Consider the following 26864-nt stretch of genomic DNA (forward strand, 5'->3'; position numbering starts at 1 on the left):
ATGGCTTTTTCTCAGGGTAGAAGAGAATGAAGCAAACTAAAAAAGTAATCTGAATCCAGAGTCATATATGCCAGAAAATGAATATTCCAAAATAAGAACACCTAAAGCATTTGAAAGTCCAGTGACTTAGAAATGCCCAGCTACTATGGACTATCTCTGAAAAAATTACTCAAGTATATAATGCAAAAAAAAAAAAAAGATTTTAAGAAAGAGAAGACCTGGAATTCAAGAAGTATTGTTGAAAGAAAGAAGCCAGTAAAATGTAAAATTCTGATATAATCAGTTAATATGAATAGTTATGAATTTTGAGATTGTAATGATTAAATTCTAATTAAATGTGGAAAAGCTCATCATTATCCCATTTATGTACATTGTGAATACAATTATGTGCAAGTACCAATGATAATCAAGTCAGAATGCATCACCTACTAGATGCCAGGTACTGTGCTTGGTGCTCTTGCATGTAATATACATAATTTATTACCCATAACAAACTGGAGATTTAAAAATTAGTGGTTTACTTCTTTATGAAAGTAGAAAAGTAATTTGCCCAAGTTCACCCAATTGATGAGTGGAGATTTTCCTTTGGGGTATGATTTTCTGTTCTTTCCTGATATTACCCTGTCTGCTTATAATTACACATTCTAGTGACCATCTCTTTCTTATGTCCATGGAGAATGCTCTGTAATATCATTATTTTCCTACTCATGCCAAACTGTCCATTCTTTTACTCCATTTATTTCTCCCACCATAGTGCCTCTTCAGCCATATTGTCATATCATCTCAACCACAACCCCATTTCTGAATAAAAATCAATTTTTTATTCATTGGCCTGCATAATGATACTGGACATCAGATATTATTATTTTTTTACAGGGGTTTCTTTCTTTTAAAATGTGCTATTCATTACTTAATTATCAAAGCTTCCAGGCAAACACATTATTCTTGTCATCTGAATTACTATGAAAAGTCTCTTGGTTTTCTTTGAGTGTTTTTAACACAAGTGGTTCCCACTAAATAATCTTGTAGAGACACACGTTGACCTTTTTGAATCTTAGTCTCACAGTAAATCACGTTTGAAAGGTTCAGTGATATATTCTCTTCCCCTCAGTGATTCTATGCCAGATCCAAAATAGGCAAGGAGAGAGATATTTTTTTAAAAAAAGGAAGAAAGAAGGAAGGGAGGATGGGAGGGAGGGAGGGAAAGACATCCTTGATATAGGAAAATTAATTACCTTCAAATGTATAATTTTGTTTGTTTCTCTTACTAATTCCTCTCTTATTCTTGTCCCACTTTTTATGTTAAATCTAGATTTTCAGAAGGCTTGACAAGCACTACAATAATCCAGGCCTCAATTGCTGTTCTGATTTCCCTATTTCTACCATCCCCTCAGTCACCCAGACTGAAGTTATTTTGAATAAATTAAGCCTCTTCCCTCTCTTCCATCCCACCCACCTTGAAACCATAATGAAAGTTTGCCAGTTCACCTTTAAGTTTCCTTAATTATCTCCCTCCTTTCTCATTCCTTCCAAACTGGGTTAATGTTAGCTGGTCTCCTTTCTTTTAGTAGCTTCCAACTCATTCTGTAAAGAAGGGAGTGTGAGGAAATAAAACCGTTGTTGTGATTTCTCTTGGGAATACATGATCCTTAGGGATCCCTCTTTGCTGTAGCCTGTGAAGTCTTTAGAATTGTTGCTTAGAAAGTTTTTCCCGCCATTGTCTTCTCTATTAGAATCAACCGATCTGATAGCAGTCACCATAGACCCTTTTCCTTGAATCCTTGAAGACCACTTTTAAAGAAGCACTTCTCCATTCCCAAGAAGTCGGTGCATTTAAAGGACCTGATCACCACTTCACAGAAGACGAAAAGTAAATTAATCTAGATTCTAAAGAATGGGCAAAAGATAAGAACTGCATGAGTTAAGATTACTCTTTTAAAAATTGCTTAACTCACATAAAAGTCCTAGAGAAATGCCTTTTCTTAACAAGTCCAGTACATCTGGTTTTCTCAACACAATTGAAAGAGATAGGTGTTTCTTTAAACTTGACCAGATGAAGTAGTTAATGGTGTCCATTTTTGTATTAGAAAAGGAAATATTTATATGTAATTACTAGATCTGCATAGCAAGAAGCTCTAGTGGAGCAATTCTCAAAGTATGGTCTCAGGACCTTTCTTTGAAGGTGTTTGTGAGGTCAATATCATGTTTGTAATAATACGTACAGATTATTTATATTTTTCACTCTCCTTCTCTGAGTATATGATGATTTTCCAGAGGCTACATGACATGTGATAATAGCATTTTCCTGTCACTAAATGATAAATGCTTTTGTTTTCTTCTGTGATAGAATTGACCCACCAAAACAAAAGCTCTTTCAGGTGCTCAATTGTTTTTAAGAGTGTAATGAGGTCTTGAACCCAAAAGGTTTGAAAACAGCTCCTGTCATGCACAATAAGCCAGTCATCTCTGAGAGGCAGGTGGGAATGGAGACTGAGCTCCTTGAGTGCTGCAATATAAGCCAAATGTTGATGTTCATTCTAGAGCAGACATTCATTGTGGAAATGTTTTGTGAAACTATCCTTGTTATTAAGTATTATTTAAATATTCCCATTCCCCCCTTTCACCCCTTTTTCATATTGAATTTGTATAAGTGAATGCATGAAAAGTGTTAACTTCATAGTATAGAAATATCCATACATTCTCTTTTTCCTTTGTCCTTTTCATCTGGGTTTCTAAATAGAAGTGTCCCTTTGGCAAATTAGGTGTAGGGCCTGTTGTGGATGTGTAGACAATAAAAGGAAAACCCAAATGAGAGCACAGGTATAAACATGTGAACGGCTGTAGTCCAGAACTGCCCTCTGAATGCACTAGTCTCAGAGAGAAATTAATCTTGGTTTATTTTGATGGAGAACTAGGTTCATTACACCCAAATGCCATTTTTTTTTTTGGCTGATAATCTGGTAAATAAGCTGAGACACACCATCAGTTTGTCTAAGGGGTTTATCCTTTGTTACCATAGTCATTATTAAAAGTAGCAAGCCAAACATCACTTTTTAAAGAAATGTTAACAGTAATCCCATTAATTTTTGAGAAGATAATGTAGAACAGCTGCCATTTTTCATTTTGTTATTTGAGAGCCAAAACCAGTCTCTAGAACAAAGTACGTTTATTCTAAAATGAGCTATATGCAGATCAGGGAAATGACACATTTAAAAAAATAACTTATTTAATGATCTCTGGCAAAAAAAAAAAAAAAAGGAAAGGCCTCACCACACATTTTTCTCTGTTAGAAGTCTTCGGAAAAGAATCTTATAGCTTTTGTTAAAGAGAAGTGTGGTGTTAGAGTTTCTTTATCATCTGTAGTGTAATTATTAGCAAATCTTTGATCAGGTTTGCTGAGTCTTTCTGTGAAGAAACAAATTCTCAGTTCTATAAAAATGCATGTTGAATGATCTGAACCAGTATAATTACATTCCATTACTTGTTCAGTGTGGACTTTCCATTCTATCACATTGTTTTCTCTAATCCCGTGTATCATCTCTGATTAAATTTATTATATTGGGCCAACTTTTATTTAATCATCCACAAATTCACTAATTACCCAGTAAGCGACTATTCTCATAGAGTTCTTGGCGTTGTGGGAGACTCAGATTGTCATGTGCCCTGCATCAGAAGCCTAGTGTCTCTACATAAAGGCAGGAAATTCAGAATCATAATATCGCAGAATTAGAAAGAATCTGGGAGCATATATGGTCATATTTGATTGCCTCCAGTGACAAGAAGTAACCTGCCTCCTCAGGCAGAATGCTGTATTAGTAAAGTTGCCCAACTCATAGAGTATTCTTACTGTGTACAAAAATGCTGATGTTAAAAAGTCATATATATCATCAAACAGGTAATATTGGAGACCAGAAGAGGAGAAATGAGCTAAAATTAGTTCCTGTAGTGGGGTTAATGGTCACATCTTCAGGGAATGCAAATCCTCTTTGGGTTTCATGGACTGGGAAGGACTTTGAAAGACAAAGATGGAGGGGCTCTGTGGACATCAGAAAAGGCCTAGAGTCAGCAAAGCGTAAGACCTGTTGGTGCTTGTAAATGGAGCAATTACTCTACATACCTGGCACACAGTGGATTCTCAATAAACATTTGTTGAATAAAGTACATAATTAATGACTGAGTGGATAATTGCAGAAGGGTATTTTTTTGTCCAGACTTGTGATGAGATAACTGCAAAACTGAGGACAAACAACCCCAGTATCAGCCTACACATCTTAACATTGAGCGCTCTGCACACTTCAGTCTGAGCCTACGATCTACATCTGTAGAATTACTCTTGCAGTGAGGACTAATGTCCATTTATTTTTACCCACTTCGTAGGATTTTTAAAACCTACTTTCCTCTTTTGTCTTAATAAAGTACTGGTTTTGCATCTCTCTTGAAAGGCTGCAAATCGTTCACCATCCCTTGAACCAGAACAAAGACCTTATTATTATCTTCTTTGAAAAAGTCATATTGTCTATCTGGACCTCCACCTCCTCTCACCCCTGCTATTGAAGCATTAGAAATGCCATGTATTTGACTCACTTCCTTCTAGGATGTGTTCTCTTTTGGTTCATTCTAAAATGATGTTAAATGTTGGAATTTTGCACATAATTCATCTTACCACAGTCTCTCTGAGACCCCTCTATGTTGGAAATAACACTATTGTAATGCAGATACCCCCCAAACCCTGTGGAATCTTAGAGATTCTATAAATGGCTGACCACAGGATATCTATTTTAATGAATTTCAATTTGTGTTATTGAAAATGGACCCTTATGTGTAGGGGTCCAGTTGAAACAGGACACGGTTTCATCAACAGGATCAACCCTAAATAGATCTTTGGCAGAAGACGGAGAGCTAATGAACAATTAAAGACCAACTTTGCCCTTTCCTTCTTCTTTTTTTAATATAGAGGATAACATTTTGGTTATCTTCTATCCAGAAACTGCTCAAATAATATTTGGTAACTTAAACCTCACAATGTAAGCTTAAAACCTCCCAACTTGGAAGTCATTGAAACATGAAACATTGTCAGCACATGATGTCCAAAACGTGGCAACATTTAGCACATTCTCATGTAAAAATGGGATCAGGCCTCAAACTGATCTGTATATATTCATTCAAGCTCTGACAGTGCATTCTGTGTGTGTTTTATCAGCTGCAGTGTGCAAAGGTTGTGTAGATACTGGGTATTTATCCTTGGACACTGACATCTTATTTGGAGAACCACAGTGCCAAAGAGGCTAAGAGAGGTAAACCAAATGTTTTTTTATAACAAAGATCATTGAAAAAAATACAGAATCAGTTCACAGACTCAAAGGAAAATGGACTAGAAAATAACACTGTAAATGCTAGTTTATCCCACACTCACTCCAAGAGTCAAATGCCTGTAGTCTTTCTGAACATGAAAAAAAATCCATCAGGCAGCTGAAGAAATGTATGAGAGAATAATATAAACTTCAAAACCTGCTGCAGGGCGATAGTTGAAGTACATTCTAACTGATGTCTGGTGCATATTGAAAAGGAACATCTTATGGACAATTGATTGTTTCTTGAAATATAATAAAAACAAGCTTTGAAAATGTGTATATGAAAACATTGATCTATATGGAGAGAAAAGGCAGCTTTTACTTTGTAATGCTGTTAGTTGGTAATTCAATTTCCCATTAACTGAACTTCAAGTATTCTGTTTCAGGTCATAGACTGGTGGGTGCTTATCATATAAATTGGCCAATAAGATTTACAAATAGTACCTTTAGTGCTTGGAAATGTGGTTGTATCTTTAGAAAAGAAAATCAATTTAATTCCATGCATTGGTTTTTTTTCTCTTTAAAATTCATGCAATTTGAATATGATTGACAGGGCTCAGCATCATTATGCAGTCTGTTAGATGGACCGATTATGCTTATGAATACAAGAGTGGAGTGAATGAAAGCAACATGTAATTGATTCTACACTTGGGCTGACTGTTCATTAACAGTTTGAATGTAGCACAGTTGCTTCTCAAATGGAAAATGATGGAAGCAACCTATGTATGCCCTCTCATTTGTTTTGAAATTCATTATGCTAATATTTTTTTTCACAAAATGTTTTTGCTGCATTTCTTTTGCCAAAGATAAGTCTGATTAAATCTTTGTAAATAATTCTGCTGCTTTCAATATTTATTTGGCATTCCAATCACACATTTTTCAATTTACACTTTCGGAAATGAAAGTGTGCTCCCCCCCTGCATCCCCTTCAAAGAAAACCTTCCATCCTACCCTTCTTCATGTAGCTCAGACTCACTCCCCAGGATAGCATGAGGCGGGAGTGCTCAAGGTGGTGGTTATAGCTTCAAAACAAAAAAGCTGGTTTATAGACTGATTGATTTCAGAAATAGATGAGCAAAAACAGGTTTCATTTGTCTTGCCATACTTTAGCCTGATAAAGCACAAAGACCCTGCCATCTCATTTTCCATACTTCTTCAAGGGGTTGCTTTTGAAATGTTGATTAAATGTACAAAGTGCATTGCTGTTTTCTCAGCTTTCTATGGTTGTGCAAGAAAGAGCTTCAAATGTGTGAAGGCTGCTTGTCCTTTCTTGACTGTGGAGTTGGACATTTCAGGGAAATAGCATTATTTTTATTGCTCACAAAGAGGGATGGTGCTGATTCTGGGACAGCCTTCCCTGTCCTTTCCTTTTTCACCAAGTCACTGCCAATTTTTAAGACAGAAGACACAACAAAACTAGTGCTGGGCCAGGCGATTCTATGTAGGAGCTACAATTACACTGTGATTCCCAAATTAGATTGTATTTAAAATTAAAATGCATTAATCTCATATTCTAATCTTTGTCTAACTCTGATTTTTATTAAATCAGCAGTTGACTTATTAAGAAAATAGGTCTGAGAACTCAATACTGGAAATACATTTTTTTCTTGTGATGACAACTTTTAAGATTTCCCCTTAGTAACTTTTAATATTATTAACTGTGGTCACCATGCTGCACACTACATCCCCAGGACTTATTTATTTTATAACTGAAAGTTATACCTTTGATCACTCTCATCCAATTTTGCCACATGATCCCCACTGCCAGCCACCAATCTGTTCTCTGTGTCTATAAACTCAGGGTTTTTTTGTTTGTTTTTGTTTTTTTTCTGGGGTGGAGAGTTATTGTTGTTTTCTACTTAGATTCTGCATATAAGTGATATACAGTATTTGTCTTTCTCTGATTTATTTCACATTACATGATAATCTCAAGGTCCATCCATGTTGTTGAAAATGACAGGGTTTCCTTTTTTATGACTGAATAATTTTCCTGTGTGTGTGTGTGTGTGTGTGTATGTGTGTGTGTGTACACCATATTTTCTTCATCCACTCATCCATTGAGGGATATTGTGACTAACATTGTGGTGAACATGGGGGTGCAGGTATCATTTCAAATTCCTCCTTTTGTTTCCTTATGATAAATACCCAGTAGTGAAACTGCTTGGATATAGGGGTTCTATTTTTAATTTTTTAAGGAACCCTATACTGTTTTCTATAGTGACTGCATGGAAATAGATTCAATCAAATGAGCTTTGTGACCATTTTAAAATATGTCCATGCATCCCTTACAACTCCTCCCATCAAGAGACAGGGGTTTGTGTGTCTCCACTTGAAATGGTGAGATTATGTGACAGTTGCAACCAACAGGGTTGGTGGGAGTGATATTGTTGCAGCTGCCACCTTTGGTCTACTTGCTCTTGGAGCTCTGAGCTGTCATGTGAGCGGTCTGGTCACTAAGGCTGCCAGGTTGCGAGGCAACCCAAACTAGCTCCAGTGGGGAGCCCCTGAGGCTACCAGAAAGGGTGCAGTGCCTACACCCCTTAACTGCTACAGCCCATGCACCCCCTCCCGTTCCACTGCCGGCTATGGCCCGACTGCAACCATACTGGAGACCCAAGCCAGACCCCCTAGCTGAGTCCTCTCAGAATTTCTGACCCAGAGAAACCGTAAGAAATAATAAAATGGTTGTTACTGTCTGAAGTCACCATGGTTTTGAGACAACTTTTTGCACAACAATAACTAACCAGAATCTGCATGCATACAAAGTAAGAGGTTAAAGTAATGGGGTTCATGATAAACATGCCAAAATGTGTCTATATACAACTGTATGCCATTTCCTTCAACAAGTAGTCACCCTGGGAAAAGTTTATTCATAATCAGAATCATAATCATCATGATATTGTGCCCATACCCCCCCCACATTGATCTGTGACTTTGTGCATATTATTCTGCCTCTTTGGTTCCCTCGAATAAAAGGAAATAGATTGTTTTCCATATTGTCCTTTTCATCTCTAAGAATTATTGACTATTGTTCCAAATTCTTTGGTTACTGCGAAGTATATCCTGTTACTAAATTCCCACTGTAATGTATGTAGCACCCACTTTCCATATTTAAACTATAATAAACTTTTAAAGATAGATATTATCTGTGTAGGAGAAAAATACCCTTTTGTCTACCATTTAAACCCCTACTTCAGTCTGAAAAATTTTTGTTTATAAAGAGATCATTGAGAGTATCAAAATTTAGGAAAGATATTTCTATTGGTCATTCTATTAGATCCTTTATATTTTTGTTATTTGAGAATATCTTAATATTTGTTGAGATATAAGATCATCTTTGAAAAGCACAGTAACAATCTTTGTATGTTGTGGGGATATGGTAGATGGGATCCAGGAACATGGTTTAATAAACCATACATTCCTTTCTTCAGTGCTTTATTTTTTAATAAATGATGCATTCACATAATTTAAACAGAAAAAAATTGACAAGTAAACAATAAAAAGTCTCCTTCTCATATCTGCCTTCATCTTGGCAGTTTCCATTACTCCCCTAGTAGGAGGTAACCACTGTTATTAATTGTTTATTGATCCTTCCAAACATGTTTCATGGAGGCATTAGCTAAAATAGACATATCTTCTTTCCTACACCTGTGGGGTATTTTTACACTAATAGTAGTATGCTAATCATACTTTTTCTGCCTTTTTTAAACTTAGTAATATGTTTGGATATCATTCCATATCCATACATAAAGAACTTCATTGTCTTTTTTACAGAAGCTAAATATTTCATTGTATAAATGTACAATTATTTTACTAGTTACCTAAATGTACATTTAGGTTGTATCCAATTTTTGCCTGTTATATGTAATGTTGCAGTGAATGGCCTGTAATGATGCCATTTTGCATATGAATAAGCATACTGTCTATCGGATACTTCCCTGGAAATAGAACTATTCGATCAAAAGGAGTCTACATTTGAAATTTGGATAGATATCTCTCCAGGGATGGGGACAGTTAATGCTGTGTTCATAAGCATGTCTGAGAAGTTTGAACTCTGAACAATGCTCATTTATCTGGACAAGAATGAATTAGACTATATAGAATCTATAGATCAATTCTTAATTGGCATGTAGAGGAATTATATTTGAGAACAGCAAAGGATCTTAGAGGCCATCTTATTCAACTCCCTCTTCTAGATCTGTAGAGGAAACTCAAAGAGGAGAGTGACTTGCCCAAGGTCATGCAGGTGGTTAGTAACAAATCTGGCACTTCTGACTTATAGACAGATCTTAGGACTTACAGTCTGGTATTCTTTGCCACCAGAGCAGAGATGACAATTATCATTCTTGCCTATGTGTTCAAGATGTCTTGAGTTCTGGTTCTGGTGATAGTTACCATTTCTTGAGCTCCTGCATGCATAAGACATCAAACTAAACACTCTGTTTATATTATCTTATTTATACCAAGGGATCCACAAAGTCATGTGCAAGAGAAAGTGTTGCCTGTGAATTGAATACATGTAGCTCACATATATATATATATACATATATATGTCCGCTATGAAGATGCTATTGTATTTAATAAAATGTAAATTAATGCAAAGCCTCATTGAAGTCAAAATAGCTGTTTGTCTCTAACTTGTTCTCAATCAATAGATTTTGAAACTACTGTTGTGAAAGATATCTATAATATTTTTGATGTTAAAAAAGTATCCTAGTACTATCTTAAGGATCAGGCATCATTCTATACTCCATTTGTCTCCATTACAAGATTAAATATTAATGATGCCACACAGCACAGAAGAGACCACAGAGATCATCTAAGCAGTGATTTGTTTTACAGATGAGGAATCCAAAGCAGGGACCAGTGAAATGACCACTTCCCTGGGGCAACTGGCAAGTCAGTCAGGCTCAAGCTAGAATTAGAATGCAGGCCTCCTGACTGAATTTTGTAACAGAAAAAGAGGAACTTCTTAGGGTGGAAGAGTTACTTATAAGTACTGTGAACAATTAAAATAGTGGAAAAAATTGACTTTCAATCCTCACACTGATTCACCTCCAGCTTTGCTGATCTAAGATGTCATTGTGTTGGTTGATAGTAGTACTTGATCTTGGATGTTGTAAATTTAATATAGAGCATAAAATACAGAGATCCATATTTTGATGTTGAAGAGCTCCATTTATTGGTTGCTTGTTCTCAGACTTTTAGGTTAAATAGGGAGCTGAAGAAATTCACAGAATAATTTTTCATGAATTTCATTTAAGTTATGTGTACAATGATGGCTAAGGGAAAAAGAAAAGTTTATTATGTCACTACTTACTGCTTTTCTGGGCTTCTCTCTCTCTCCTTTCCTCCGTTAATGCCCTTAAGCCCTGTTTTTCCTTGGCTCAGTAGACACATCTCGATGACCTGAGGTAACAGGCACTTACTCTTGATCTTCATCCTTAATAAGGAAACCAAGGTCACATACTGGTATTCCTTTATGTGCTAAGTGTTTGATGTACAGGGACAATGGGAAAGAAGGGAAAAGCCATGGACTTCACCTTCAGCAATGGCAAAGAGGTGACAAAATTGCCCTGGAACATTTCCCAAAGGTTTATTTGTGTAAACTTAGTCCCTTAAGGTGCTCTGTAAACACAAGTTTCAATATTTAAATATGTTTTGGCACCAGAGCATTCTGTGTCCTGCTCATGGTGGTTCACAACTCACTGCAGCATACTAAGTGTCCCGAGAAGTCACACAATAAAGTAACTGATTTGACTTAATTTCACCCAGATTCCCAAATGTAATTAACCTTTAAATCTATATCTTACTGCACCCACTTTGGGAAATGGTGCCCTGTAGAATCCTGTGCTGTTACTGTGAAGCTTTTCTTCCATTTGTATTCACGAGGGGATTTAGACTATCATATCCGGGCACAAGGGGAACATAAAGTAAAGCTAAGTACAATCTTCCTTCTTCATGTATTCTGGCATTCCTTTAAAAACAGAAGCTAATGTAAAATTCACTACATAGGGTGCATAGACTCACAGTGCTTCAATATATACAACTCATCCTTGTTACTAATATTACAAAAAAATGATATTACTGTGTGCTTTATTTTTTTGCTCACTACAATAAAAATCCCCCTTGATCTTCTCTTTTTATATTGTAGTGGTTCTTACCTTAAAGCCAGTTTGCCTGTAAAATAATATCTGCATGAACTCACCGATGATGTTTCTGCTATTTTGATCACAAGCTATCATCTTTACTATTATCTGGCAAGGGCTTAAATACTGTTTCAGAGTTAAAAGTTGAAATAAAAGTTTTGGGGACTTACTCAAATATCAACTACTCTTGACATTTAACTAAGGCAATCAAGATTTTTCCCTTAGTGATTTTTTTCCTGCTATTCAAATTTCATACACAATTTAAAAGTATTCCATAGGCTCATTTTTATAATGTGTTCTTACTCTCTTGTCACAGTTATTGAAATTAAGTGCCACTGATTAGCCAAAGCAAATAATTTCATTTCATTATAATATTCCAATTGGACTGGATTTGCTTGATCAAAATTGATTAGTTGTTACTTCCACCAGTGCAATGGGTTAATAATCCAGATTAAAGGTAAGGGAGGGGGTAGTTATAAGGAATTTTCAAGTGATCTGGGTTAAAATTCGGGCTCCTTCTTATAATCTTTACTGACTTTAAAATTAGTAGAGTCCTCTTTCAGTATGTTCCTAAATATAAAAAGTGTTATATGTGCAGATATTAAAAGAATACCACAGTGTCTGGTTTTATACCACAAAGAAGTCAAATTTTTGGTCTTAATATAAATACCAGTTGCAAAGTATAGATTACTTTTTAAAAGTTTTAGTAAGTTAAAAAACACAAGCTGGGGAATTATTAGGGACTGTTATCCCTGGCATACCTTGTATATGTGAGGATTGGTAGGTTGCACTGTCAAATTGGTAGAGATGCTTTAAAACGATTCCTCTTAAGGTTATGACTGACTATTATAAACTCTTTTGCCTGTCTTCTGAATTTCGCCCTTCTTTATCATGTACAGTGCCTGAAACTATTATTATTTTACTTCCAAGGCAAGTGATGTGATTTATATAACATTGGTTCTTCCAAGGTCAATTCAGAATGCTCATTTTGCAGGCAATTATTTCTCAGTTTGTTTCTCACTGAGGATTTGTCTTTTGCCAGTATGCCAATTATTCACATCTTTTATTATAATCTGTCTCACTGGGATCTAACCAGTAATGAAAGAACAATTTACTGGTAGGGGATATTCCTTTTCACAATTACCACCTTTCCAGGAAATTGTCTACTTTGAGAGGCTGGGCTGTCTCAAAGCTGGTACCAGAGAAGAATTTGTATTATCAGTACTTCTTAGCTTGCTTGTCTTTAGGCTCCAACACAAATACCTAAAATAAATAAAGCCTCAATTATGTGAAAAGTGAAAAATGCCTTGCTTATCCTGTGTTCCCTTCTTTTTGCATTTACAGATGTCATCCATACCGTAGGGCCAATAGCCAGAGGCCATATTAATGGGTCCCACAAGGACGACCTTGCAAATTGCTATAAATCATCTCTAAAGCTGGTGAAAGAAAATAACGTCCGATCAGTTGTAAGTACCTTTATGTTCCTTATTTCTTATTCATTTTCAGCCTTTATATTTTGGAAATCAATTTTCTCCAAAATAAGGGTGGAAAACCATTTCCAAAACTCCAAAAACTAAGCTTAAGGATCTTAGTAAGTGATGTGGTTTATTGGTTGTCATGTATGTATACTCTTTTGCATGCCCTAAATATTTGCTTAATTGTTCATGACGTCAGTTTTGGGATTTAAAACTCTAGAATGCCAGAACTGGAACCATCTCTAATATTTATGTTACACATCTCTAACTTTATGTTAAGCCAATAAATAGTAATAAGAGGCTACCCTATTAGAAACAGTGTAAAAACAACTTTTAATCAGGAAAAGAAACATCCCAACTATGATGCTCTTAAAACAATCATAGCTGCTGTTAACAGGTGCTACCTATCTATACTTTCTTCTCTTCATTTTGCTATCATCTTTTGAAATAAGTGTGTGTATTTTAACTTGACAGCTGTTATTCTTTTAGATTTATTTTGCTCTTGCTGAACTAATACTCTGTAGCTGGGTATGCCACATCCCTTCTAAGTTTTATCAATTTAGACAGAGTTAAAAAAATGTGGATCTAATCTATTTCCTTACCAGCAGGCAGAGATGAAAGGAAATCTCCTCTAGCTGGATTTGGAGGTATTTATTCACCTGCTTTTCCTTTGCAGTATGTTACATTTATTACATCTCAATTACATCAGGCAAATAAAACTATGAGAAAAATGAGAGTGTAAATACTCAATAGTAAGTTAATTTGGGTGGAATCTCTTGGGTCTTTTCACATAGATTATAACCTTGCTGAAATTGTGGGGCAGGAAGATAGTTAAACACTTGACTTCTTAGCAGTCTGGTTGGATCAGCATTGCTTGGGGGTTCATAAAAGTGATGGTTTTAATATTTGCATAAAGGGACATTGAGAGTCAGACACATTTAGAGAACCCTGGATGGTCTCTGGACTTTTCACGCATGAGTATAATTATGAAGTGCCTCTACCAATGTACACTGGTGAGGTTTTACTTAAAGTAAGAAAACTGCAATCCAATCATACTACCTTTCAAATCTTTGCATAAGTATTAATGGAGTTCAATATTTTATTTCACTCTTTGATTTTTAAAATTTTTCTCTTTGCAAATGAATCAATAAGTAAGACCCCTTCGTCTTAGAGGAGAAAGCTGAAGTTCGAAAAGAATGGAGCAAAGCCAGTTACTGAACCAGTTGGCTAATTTTGTTCTCTACAGGAAAATAAGGAAAATCAAAACAGGGGTATATATTCAGAGAATAATTAAAATTTTGCCCATATGACTTAGTGATTTAAAAAGGTAAATGGCTGAAATGCTTAGAAAAAATGGATATTATACCAGTTTCCAGCTTGGGAAATATGGACCTTGAGACCTGAAGAGAATTTGGTAATTAATTCTCTAGCATCTCTAATTATTATGTTAAGCCAAAAAATAGTAATAAGAGGCTACCCTATTAGAAAAAGTGTAAAAACAACACCCATCCTTTAAATAAGAAAAAAAAAATCCCTAACTGTGATGATCCTAAAACAATCATATCTGCTGTTAGCAGGTGCTACCTTAGGCAAGGAGTGGAAGAATTATGGGCTTAGTTAAGTGGTGGCCTTTGGGTGATCTGGAGAAATACATGCCAATTTCTTCCTGGAATTGGGATTTGGTCCTACTTTGACATGTTTGATGATGATTTTGAGGGGTTAATTACATGGTACTTGGTACTATATTAGCAGGTGGTATTGAACTTACATCATTCCAATATTAGTAAATAAAAATAGAGATAAAAAATATCTGCAAAGTGTGAGTCAAAATGTCCAGCTAAACTAATCACCAAACTATGGCATGGTTGACAGGAGTTGTCATCAAATGTCTTGTCTTTTATTCATAAAAAAAGAAAGTCTGTTTTCCTTCCTTCCTCCCTCCCTCCCTTCCTTTCTTTCTTTCCTCCTTATAAAGGAGGAAACAGGGCTTTCTACTTTATATGAAATGGTCTTGACAAACATTAAAAATAATGCTATGTCATCAAATCCTCATTTTTTTGGATTGAAATGGGCAAGTCTTAGAAGGCCATTAAACTGGATGTGTGTTTTATAATACCAGTTTGTACTTTATAGACTTATCATGATAGATGGGGAAAGACAGTTAATATAGAATTCCTCGTTGTTAAGATGGAAAATAAACTTCACTTGAGCTCATTTATATACATGTTAAAGAAAATTTCTCATAAACTCTATAGTAGTGCTTGCTCTACCAGTTATCACTGTGTGACTAGGGACAAGTCATATCAATATTTTGTAGCCTCTATTTCCACAGACTAAGAATTAGTAAATTACTTCTGTTATCTCAGACAGACGTGTTTGACTCCTGAGGCTATTATGAGGATCAGTTAAGATAATGGATGTAAGATAATTGGGGGGAAAAATGTAACATTCTATTAAACTATTTGGCGTTATTACTTCAAGTATAAAATATTTTCAGATTTTATGATTTGGCAAATTTAGGAGATTGAGATCGTTTTTGCTTTGATGTCTATTCTGAAAACTGACCTCTAGCCATTTGTCATATTGTTTCTTGATGTTTACAAACCAGAAATAAATTTAGAATATTTATACAGGAAAAATTCAATTATCTCCTTCTCCTTTGTAGGGAAAAACCTTGTTCTTCCCAACTGTGCATTTCTTCTTGTGAGCTAGTCACATGGCCAGGTTATTACCTGTGCTTATCACCAGTTAACTGGCAATAGACTGAAGGTCCTGGCCACCTGCTTCTTGGGTTCAGTCAGTTTGCTAGAGCAGTTCACAGAACTCAAGGGAACACTTACTTACATTTACCAGTTTATTAAAGGATATGACAGAAGATATAGATGAACAGTCAGATGATGAGACACACAGGGTGAGGTCTGGGAGGGCCTTGGGCATAGGAGCCTCTGTCCCTGCGGAGCTGAGGTGCGTCACATCTTCAGATGTGGATGTGTTTGCCAACTGGAAATTCTCTGAACCACATACAACTGGGATTTTACGGAGGCTTTCCCAAGTAGGCATGATCAGTTGTTAACTATATTTCCAGCCCTTCTTCCCTCTCAAGAGGATGAGAAGTGAGGGCGACAATTCTAAGTCCTAATCATGTCGTGGTTTTTTTGGTGACCAGCCCCATCCAGAAGCCCATCCACAGTTCCCTCATTAGAACAAAATATGGTCCTCATGTGTTTATCACTTCAGAATTTATAAGGGAATCCTGTTAGAGGGATGGTGTCAAAGACAAATATTAGAAAAAGAGATGCTCCTAGTGCTCTTATCATTTAGGAAATTACAGGGGTTTAGGAGCTCTGTGCCAGGAATGGGGGAACAGATCAATATATTTTGGGGAATGGGGGAACAGATCAATACCTCATAATATATTTATTTAGACAATTTAAACAATTGTTAATATTTTTAATAATTATTAATATTACCTTATTCATAATCACTAATACCACCCTTATTAATATTACCTACTCATATCTATATTTTCAGCACATAGCATACCACAGGCTTTATTTCTCAGTAAATGTATTGAATTGGATCAAAATAGACTAACTTGTCATGACATATCACTGTCTTAAATTTGTAGTCTAATTTTTAACTTTTCAAAGAACACTTTTATATTATTATTATGGTATCTCCCACTATGTGTTGTTTTACAACAAAGCTACAAAAATGAATGGGTTAACTAGTTAATATGAACTAGTTAAGATGGAGTTGCAGATATGTAACAAAGTACTGTAAGGCAATATAGTAAATGCCATAATCAGAATACATCACTCTATTTATTGCTCTAGATTAACTAGGCTATGCTGCAAATACAAATAACCTCAAAACCTCAGTGGCTTACATTCAGGAACTCAGATTTATAGACTTTCCATCATCTATAGCTGTAACTGTTTGGAACTGACAGCCACCTCAGCCCTACAACACAGACTTTGCAAAGTCATGTGTGAACTTTTTACTGTCTCAGCTTACAAGTGACACACATTATTTCTACTCCCATTTCACTGGCCAGAACTACTCACATAATCATTCCTATCTGCAAGGGGACCAGAGAAATATCCATGAGTAAATGAAATATTTGATGGGCATCACTTTTGTGCCAAATTTAAACCAAAGGCTTTGGGATCATGAGAGAGAGGTCAGAGATAGGTGCAAAGATGTGTACTCTGTAGTCTCCAGAAAGTAATATATTCTTCAAAATTTTCCTGGAGGTAAAACAAATAGTGTGATCATGTATTTACTTAATAAATATTAACAAGACTACTGTAAACTAAGACATCTTTAGGTATCTTCTAAGACCTGGAGGATGTAATGGTTTCCTTCAAATATATAATTTATCTCAAATTTCCTACCATCCAGACAAATAGACAAAATCATCATATCCATTTTATAATTTGAGAGTATGCTCTAGTTTTCTCATCAGTTTTAAATATTTCTCCACAGATGCCTGAAATCCCATAGTTAATGAGTCATTTATTATGGTCAGACATTGTCCTTTTCTGCAGTTTTCCTTTAAAATGCAAATGCTCATTAGATCTGGAGATAATTAATTTCCTAATACCTTAATAGGAAGAAATTTGTCAAATTATTTTTCACTCTGGCTGAATAAATTAGAGGATGATAAAAGTATTAAGCACCTCAGCCTGAGGGAGGAGGAGAAATGGAAGGGAGGCAGAAGGGAGGTTGGGAGAAAAAGAAAAAGTGGAATAGAAAAAACTTCATTCACTTCCCAGTTTTGCTAAAGGGAGATAGGTTTTAAATAAAGAGGGAGGAGTTATTGTCACACATAATTAGAAATAAGGTAGTTATTTGGTTTTGGGATGTATTGTAGATCATTTTTTTCACTTTGAAAAAATAATATTCCTTTTATTAATTTAAGAGAGAAAGTTGTCTTACCTTTTTCTTCTCTAACCATTCTTTCTGGTGCCTTTTTTCATAATACATCTACATGTTTGCTTTAGGTTGTAAAGGAATTTTAAAAAATTAATAAATCTAATGGTTCATGTTAGTGGCATGTCTCTTCTATGAATTATTAGCACAGCTTTATTAATACTGAGGAATGTTTAAAATTAGTATTTTAATCATGATTCTCCTTCTGCTCTCACCATAAAGTATTTCAAATGAAAAATCTGACCAGTCTTCCAGGCTTCCTAGACCTAGTTTGTGTAAGCACATTATTCCTTCTAATTTCAAATATAATTCAGTTATTTTCCTCCAACCAAGAGTTCCCCTTGGCAAAATTCAAATATATGCATATTTGCTTTGTATGTATCCTGGACAACCTTGAGAATGTTGATTCCAGTATGGGCAAGAAGGTAAGGCACCATTTAGGGGATAATTAGAAATAGAATGAACTAGGAATGGGAATAGGAAAATGTGGGAAGAAGAGTTAAGGAGGGTGCAGATTTTCTCAATAAAACCTTGGAAAAGATAAAAGGTAGATGTCAAAAATTGCCTCTGGTTAAGTCAAACACTAAATTATTTTGATTTCTGGGACATTGCTGTGTCCTGAGAAAATTAAAAGTGTATTGCGGAGTGGAGGAGGACTGTATATATACAGAAAATCCTGATACAGAATGTGTATTACCTAAAGTATACAAGTGGAAATTATTTATATCCATGAAAATCTTGGTGAAACTTCAGGGGTGATGAAGGGTTGAAGGTAGTGAGGAAAAATCCCTACTGAACAAGGGTGAGTAAATGGAAATTAATACTGATGCAGAGGTATTATGATAGCATAAATATTATATTGTATATCATGATGTCTTTATTGTTTCCATTTAAGTGAGCATAGAAATATTTTATAAGGTGTAGGGAAAATGGAACTCCCATGGCCAGGATCCTCACCTGATCCTAATCCAATCTACCCATTGTATACTTGCGATGATGTAATGCTTAACCTACTGCACAGGCACATGCTTGTATACCCATTGACAATAAGCCACTACTGCCCATATTGTTATAAGAAGAACTCCCCTGGTGCTAAGGAGGAGCCTGAAGAAGAGAGCAGGAGAGAGAAGAGAGGAGAGCAGAAGCTGGAGGGGAGGGCAGAGCCTCTGTCAGAGGCTGAGCCAGGGCTGGAAACAGAGGCAGAGGCAGATGCCATTCTAGCCGTTGACCTCTTGCTATGAGAATAAAGTTTGGTGTGAGCCCCCTTGTACACCCAGCATTCCATTGTCATTATTCAGTCTCACTGAATCCATAGTGAACTTGTTTGGGGCTGAAACCCTCAGGTGAGATGTAAGGATTTTTATAAGGTGTTCTTGACCTGCATCTCTCTCTTTTTTTATAGTATGATCTTAAATTCCTCAGTGGCAAACTTCTACCACCGGGTTCAATTTTTTGAACTTAATCTAAGCCATTCAAAATGATCACGGTGATTTTTTTTTCTCTGAGCATCAGTTAAAAGGCATAAATTCATATTTGTCAATAATATTAGATGTTTTCATTAAAATGATCACTAAGGTAAATATAAACCAGATTCTACTTAAAAATAATTTCCCATGAAGCATAACTAATGATTGATAAATGAATTTGGTAGTTTGATATGATTACTATAGGCAACAAAAAGTTGGGTGTTTGTTGAAATAATGTGTGATGCCCAGATGAGTGTCATGACAGATGATTTATTAAATGGAAAAAAAACTATATGTCTTCATTGGCACGAAACACCCTGTGCCAGTAGAGATCCCTCAAAGCTAGATGATTCTCCCTCCATGAGTCACCGACTTTGAGGAGTAATAGCTTCCAGTGGAAGAGACGGTGTGCATACAACTCCAGGGCTACCTCTAAGCATTGCTGCAATAAGCAATTTTAGAATTCTGGCTTTAATTGTTTTACTGTGCTACAAGTTTTCATTTTAAGGCATAGTCAAGTGAACCTTATTTTCTTATACAAGTTCCCTTTTGTGAGGGTTGCCATGGCAATGAGTTCTCAGCCTCAAATTCTTACATGTTGGTTTTATTTCATTATCTGAGTCTCCATTACAGGCCACATCAATCAGTGCAGTCTCTTCTTCAAGAAGACTTGTGCAGCCTTAAAAAGCTGACCCTTTAATCTGTCACCTCTGCTCCTCTGACTAACTTGATTATGAGTGTTACCCAGCCAGCTCTCCATCTCAAAGCACCCTCTTCTGCAGAGTCGCCATTTTAATCTTCATTTCTCATTTCATTTTAAGCAACAGCTAGTCTTGGTTCTCAGCTATTGCATTTATAAAGGATGAAGCTAAGTCTCTGTGTCTTTCCTAGCTGGAGTTCTAACAGCTGTGTGACTAATGATGCTATTAATAAATAACAAGAGCATAAGCATTTCTACATTTGTGTTTCACTTTATAGTTTACAACAGTGCGTTCCCATACATCATCTCATTTGTTATTCAAATTCTCTAGCCAGCTCTCTGTGTTCCTTTGATTTAGTCAAAGAGGGAGAAAAAAGGCTAAATTAAGAATTTCCCTTCTTTTTTCCTTCCCTACACTCACTTTTATAAGATCTCCTAATTGGGCATAGGGGTATGAAATCTGTAATAATACTCTCATCCTGGGAATGACAAGCAAGCAAGAGTGGACAGCAGAGATGAGGGGAGGGAAAGCACAGGATAAAGCTAGATTCACACACCATACTGTGAAACTTAGAATTATATACCTAAACTGTATTCCATATACTGTGCAATTTGTATCTTCCAGTGGCCACATCTGAGAGATGGTTTAAGTTAGAGAGATCAGTCATTTAGATGTGAAATAAAGTAATAAGAATATTTTTGAATTCTTTCTTTGTGCCAGGCAGTGTGTTTTACTCATTTAATCTCAGAACAATCCTGAGTTAGAGGGTGGTTTCTTCCACTTTGTAGATGAGGAATATGAGCCAAAAGACAATATGCAAACTAACTTCTCCCCACTAATAAAAAGCAGATGTAGATATAAACTAAGGAAGTCTAAATCCTGTGGTTTTAGCTGTTATACTGTCCCTTTCCCTCTCCTCTGCTGTTTTATGTCATTTTCCCCCCTACATCAATGGGTCTACATAGTACTTCCCTGTAGGGAGGATTCTGTGAGGCTGTTTGGGGCAGTCATAACAATTCGAGGTGCCACAGCATTTTGTGAGCAGGGTCAGAAATGCTGCAACATGTGGGCTGGCTGACCAGGCATTGACTGAGGGAATGTCCCTTATTTCACACAATGTTTTTATGATTTTTCTGGACCGTTGTATGTATAAACCTATTTATAAACAGCACAGTACATAAAAGCAGCCTTTTGGCTTTCCATGTATTATTGAACTACATTGAAAATTAAGAGAAGTTTGTACTTAGTTTGTTCTAAATTTTACTTAATTCCTAAGAAAATCATGCCATTGATGTCTGTGCAACTTAATGGTAGTTGGTAATAAATCATACCTGTTTGAGTCTGCATTTGTGGATGTTCTGTTCAGGGTGATTCCATGTAGGGAAGCAACTGTCTGAGCACTTAATTATATGCTGCTTAATTCATTATATGTTACATTAGGCAATTGGTAGTCATACCTGAGTCTTTATATGTTGGAAATAGAATTTTGCTATCTCATTGCCTTTTATATCTCTTTCCTATTACACTATGGCCACTGATTTTTATAAATTGTCACATTGCCTTGATTTGAGTTCCCCTGGAAGCAGACCCTAAAATGATGATTTCTGTACAACTACTTTATTTAGGAGGCTAGGACAGGAAGCACTGGCAGAGGAGTGAGCAAGTGAGAGAGGGAAGGGATTGGTATTATCACTGTGGGCAGCTAATGCTCAGTCCTGCTGGGCAGTTCTGGGAGACCACTTAGAACATGCCTTGAAGTTACCCATCTGAGGGATGAGGAGAGCTGGGCCCTTTATCTCCCACTTTCACCTGTGGTTGACTGAAGGCTACTCTTGGGGTATTAAGTCCCCAGCATGTCCTGTCTATCACTTGGCCAGGCTGAGATGAAGCCCTGAGGCAGAATAACTTCAACAGTGTTTACTGGAGGACCTGTGGGTGGGCATGTCCTAGAATGATGAGTTCCAGGGAGATGTGATTGAACACTGACACCTTCTGCTTCGTGTATGTGGGTGAGTTGTACTATTCACAGATGTCATTTCAGCATAGTCAAGAGGGCTTTGCAAAACATTTTTTATAAAAAGGCAGTGTTGTGTCTGACTGAATTGAGAACCATTGGTTTAAGTTAAACTGAGTTTCTGATTGGGCAATATGCTAAGCACAGGTTTTCTAAAAATTTGATTCTAGAACTCAGGCATCTAAATTTCTCTGCTTCTTTTAGTGTGATATGGATGTCATAAACATTATAATTAATGTGACTAGTGTTATGTCCCATGGAATGCAAGGAGTCATGAACATGAATGTTATGCTTAGGTAGAGGAGAAATAATATCACAATATTGTATCACTTTGGTTGAATTTTTCTCAACATCTCATAATGCTGAATTTTCATTCATCATGCAAACTGCAGAAGGGTTGGTGACTCAAGGCTGGATATATGTAAAATTGTTCATCAGTTAGGAGGCACATATCAGGAATGAGCAATTTGATTAGATAGTTACCTTTGATTTTCTTCCAGTATAAGGATTCTCTCCAGTTATGTCTTGTTTTAACATTTTAGGAAATACATTATCTTACATTTTCTTAAAATATATTATAATATTATAATGTTACAATGATCAATTCTTTCTGTATGAGTATCTGAAATTTTTGCTCCATCTCATCTCTAGTCAGAATTTTAGTCGTTGGTGGATTTTGCAGATGTAAATCTCCTAGCAAAGACCAACGAAAGTATATTTAAAATGAAAAGCATAAAGCATCTCAATCTGGCCAGATTTGTCAACTTAATTATTTTCAGTTCTTTCATCATGCTAGGGAACATTCCCAGGAAAATCATTACTCATTTTTACAACAGTGTCTTCCAGAGGAAATACTGGCCCAGCACACTGTCAAAGAAAGTATATTACAGTGAAATTTGTGTAGAAACTATAAACATATTTGCAATGCAAGCTTTCATCTTGAGGGTTTTATTTTTCCCTGACCTGAGTAGCAGTTATTAGATCACTGTATCATGAGGAAATAATCAATTCAAAACACAGGCCACAGAGTCCCTAGCCTACCATTAGGTTTGAACAACAGGGCAATTTTGGCATATATAGAGAGGGTTAATAGTCAAGAGCAAAGGCAGTGGCTTTAAACTGTGTGTTTTTTCTTGCAAATGTTTGGATACAGTTTTTAAGAAGAGCAATTTCAATGTATAGTTTCTAAGCTATTCTTAAGCTATTGAACTGTGAGACTAGAAAAGCAAAACAAATCAAGAGAATTTTAAAAATAAAAATAAGTCTGTATCAGGAAAGCTCTCTCAACTTACTCATGTACAATTCAGTGGAGTTGCAGAGAGGAATTTTTTTTAATGGAAAACATGTTACCTAGCTATCTTTAGTTTGAACACACACACACTTGTAAAATATGTCAAAAATGAATATGTGCTTGGCAGATGTCTCCCACAAATTGTAGAGTGCTGTAGTTAGACTTATGGCTTAAGGGCAGTGGTATATTAATCACCTAAATTTTTAACCTCTATGAGCTGAGTAACCTTAGTGATGTCTTTCTACCTTTTCTAAGCCCTTTGGTTGAGGAATTTTCTCACTGCAAGTATACTAGCAGGTAAGCTATCCCAGAGACTACACCACAGAAAAGCTTATAGATCACATTGAGAGTCATGACCTACCTAGTTTATTTAATCAAGGGAAAAGAGTCCAGGGGAAAGAGTGGGGTAAGTTAACACATTTGAGTTGGGCTACAAGAGTAGAAGGTCTGCCTCCATGACTCCTGGATACAAGATGTTTGCAAAGCAGATACCAAGTATCTGGGGCCAACAGTACATGCAAGGCTCTGTCAGGAAGACTCAGGTACAAGAGACACTGGCCATAAATTAAGTGGTGAACAACAGTGAGTTTTATCTGTATTTCTCAGTCAGAGAAGATGTACGGTCAAATGAGATCATGATGGTATCATCAATAGGAAGATACTCTGGCCTGACATTGCACTCACCCTGTAAGTGGCATGATTCATGCTCATGACCTGGTCTTGTCATCTCTTCCTGTTTAGAAATAACAGTCATTTTTTTCACCACTTTTAAGTGATGATCTTGAGTATCATATCTTAAAGGTCACTAACTTAGTACTGTATTTAACACATTCTATGATATCCCTACCAAATCCCAAAACCTATGTTCTTAGTTTATCATTATTTAACACTTGAGTTTCATACACCCATTTGTTTCCTATAGAGGGATTGAATATTTGCAAATAACACAATAAGTGCATTAGACTTTTTAGATCAAAAGGGATGACATCAGTAAACGATTATTGTAATAGGATGGATTGTTATGTGGGTGTTCATCATAATATCTTTTCTATTTTATCTGTGTTTGAAATTTTCCATAATAAGACAAACTTAAATGTTTAGAAACATGCAAGACAATGATAAATGATAATGTATGTGCATCTTAGGATTTACATTAGGATAAAATGAAACAGTATATATATAAAGTGCTTAGGAGATTACACAGTAAGGTTCTTTTTTTTTGGTATCATTAATATAAAATCACATGAGCAACATTGTGGTTATTAGATTCTCCCCCATTATCACATACCACAACATACCCCATTACAGTTACTGTCCATCAGTGTAGTAAGATGCTATAGAATCACTACTTGTCCTCTCTGTGCTATACTGCCTTCCCCGTACTACCCTCCATGTTATGTGTGCTAATTGCAATGCCCCTATTCCCCTTCTCCCTCCTTTCCCATCCACCTTACCCATTTCCTTTCCCTTTGTCAAACGTTAGTGCATTCTTGGGTTCTGTGAGTCTGCAGCTGTTTTGTTCCTTCAGTTTATGCTTTGTTATTATGCTCTACAGATGAGTGAAATCATTTGGCACTTGTCTTTCTCCACCTGGCTTATTTCACTGAGCATAGTATCCCACAGCTCTATCCATGTTGTTGCAAATGGTAGGATTTGTTTTCTTCTAATGGCTGAATAATATTCCATTGTGTATATGTACCACCTCTTCTTTATCCATTCATCTACTGATGGACACTTAGGTTGCTTCCATTTCTTGGCTATTGTAAATAGTGCTGTGATAAACATAGGCGTGCATATGTCTTTTTCAAACTGGGCTGCTGTATTCTTAGGGTAAATTCCTAGGAGTGGAATTCCTGGGTCAAATGGTTTTTCTATTTTTAGTTTTTGGAGGAACCTCCATACTGCTTTCCACAATGGTTGAACTAGTTTACATTCCTACTATCAGTGTAGGAGGGTTCCCCTTTCTCCACAATCTCACCAGCATTTGTTGTGTCTAGTCTTTTCTATGTTGGCCATCCTAACTTGTGTGATGTGATATCTCATTGTGGTTTTAATTTGCATTTTTCCGATAATTAGCAATGTGGAGCATTTTTTCATGAGCCTGTTCGCCATCTGAATTTCTTCTTTAGAGAGGTGTCAGTTCATATTATCTGCCCATTTTTTAATAGGGTCATTTGTTTTTTGAGTGTTGAGGCATTATGAGGTCTTTATATATTTTGGATGTTAACTCCTTGTCGGATATGTCCTTTACAAATACATTTTCCCACACTGTAGGATGCCTTTTTGTTCTGCTGATGGTGTCTTTTGCTGTACAGAAGCTTTTTAGCATGATGTAGTCCCATTTGTTGATTTTTTATTTTGTTTCCCTTGACCTAGGAGATGCATTCAGGAAAAAGTTGCTCATGTTTATATTCAAGAGGTTTTTTCCTGTTTTCTTCTAAGCGTTTTATGGTTCATGACTTACATTCAGGTCATTGATTCATTTTGAGTTTCTTTTGTGTATGGGGTTAGACAATAATGCAGTTTCATTCTCTTGCATGTACATGTTCAGTTTTGCCAACACCAGTTTTTGAAGGGGTTGTCATTTCCCCATTGTATATCCATGGCTCCTTTATCATATGTTGATTGACCGTATATTCTTGGGTTTGTATCTGGACTCTCTAGTCTATGCCATTGGTCTATGGGTCTGTTCTTGTGCCAGTACCAAATTGTCTTGATTACTGTGGTTTTGTAGTAGAGTTTGAAGTCAGGGAGCATAATCACCCCCACCCCCCCACTTTATTCTTCTTTCTCAGGATTGCTTTGGCTATTCAGGGTCTTTGGTGTTTCCATATGAATTTTAGAACTATTTGCTCTAGTTCATTGAAGAATGTTGTTGGTATTTTGATAGGGATTGCATTAAATCTGTAGATTGCTTTAGACAAGGTGGCCATTTTGACAATATTAATTCTTCCTATCCATGAGCATGGGATGTGTTTCCATTTGTTGGTATCTTCTTTAATTTCTCTCATGAGTGTCTTGTAGTTTTTAGAGTATAGGTCTTTCACTTTCTTGGTTAGGTTTATTCCTAGGTATTTTATTCTTTTTCATTAAATTGTAAATGAAACTGTTTTCCTGATTTCTCTTTCTACTAGTTCATTGTTAGTGTATAGGAAAGCAACAAATTTCTGTGCATTAATTTTGTATCCCACACCTTTGCTGAATTCAGATATTAGATCTAGTAATTCTGGAGTGGATTCTTTAGGGTTTTTTATGTACAATGTCATATCATCTGCAAACAGGTACCATTTAATTTCTTCCCTACCAATCTGGGTGCCATTATTTCTTTGTATTGTCTGATTGCCATGACTAGGACTTCCAGTACTCCGTTGAATAAAAGTGGGGAGAGTGGGCAACCTTGTCTTGTTCCCTATCTTAAAGGAAGAGCTTGCAGCTTTTCGCTGTTAAGTATAATAAGCATATATGGCCTTTATTATGTTGAG

The 26864-nt window shown here is 36.1% G+C and overlaps 1 protein-coding gene across 3 annotated transcripts in view; it reads left to right on the forward strand.

Annotated features, from left to right (window-relative positions):
* MACROD2 (mono-ADP ribosylhydrolase 2) overlaps positions 1-26864 on the forward strand; it is a 1939939-nt gene that overhangs the window by 1174660 nt on the left and 738415 nt on the right. For all 3 annotated transcript variants that reach the window (XM_037022462.2, XM_037022461.2, XM_037022460.2), the window contains exon 6: positions 12845-12966. In XM_037022462.2, coding sequence (XP_036878357.2) covers positions 12845-12966 — 122 coding nt within the window. The remainder of the gene's footprint in view (positions 1-12844; positions 12967-26864) is intronic.

Source organism: Manis javanica, chromosome 5 (assembly GCF_040802235.1).
Source record: "Manis javanica isolate MJ-LG chromosome 5, MJ_LKY, whole genome shotgun sequence".
In the NCBI taxonomy this organism is placed as follows: Eukaryota; Metazoa; Chordata; class Mammalia; order Pholidota; family Manidae; genus Manis; species Manis javanica.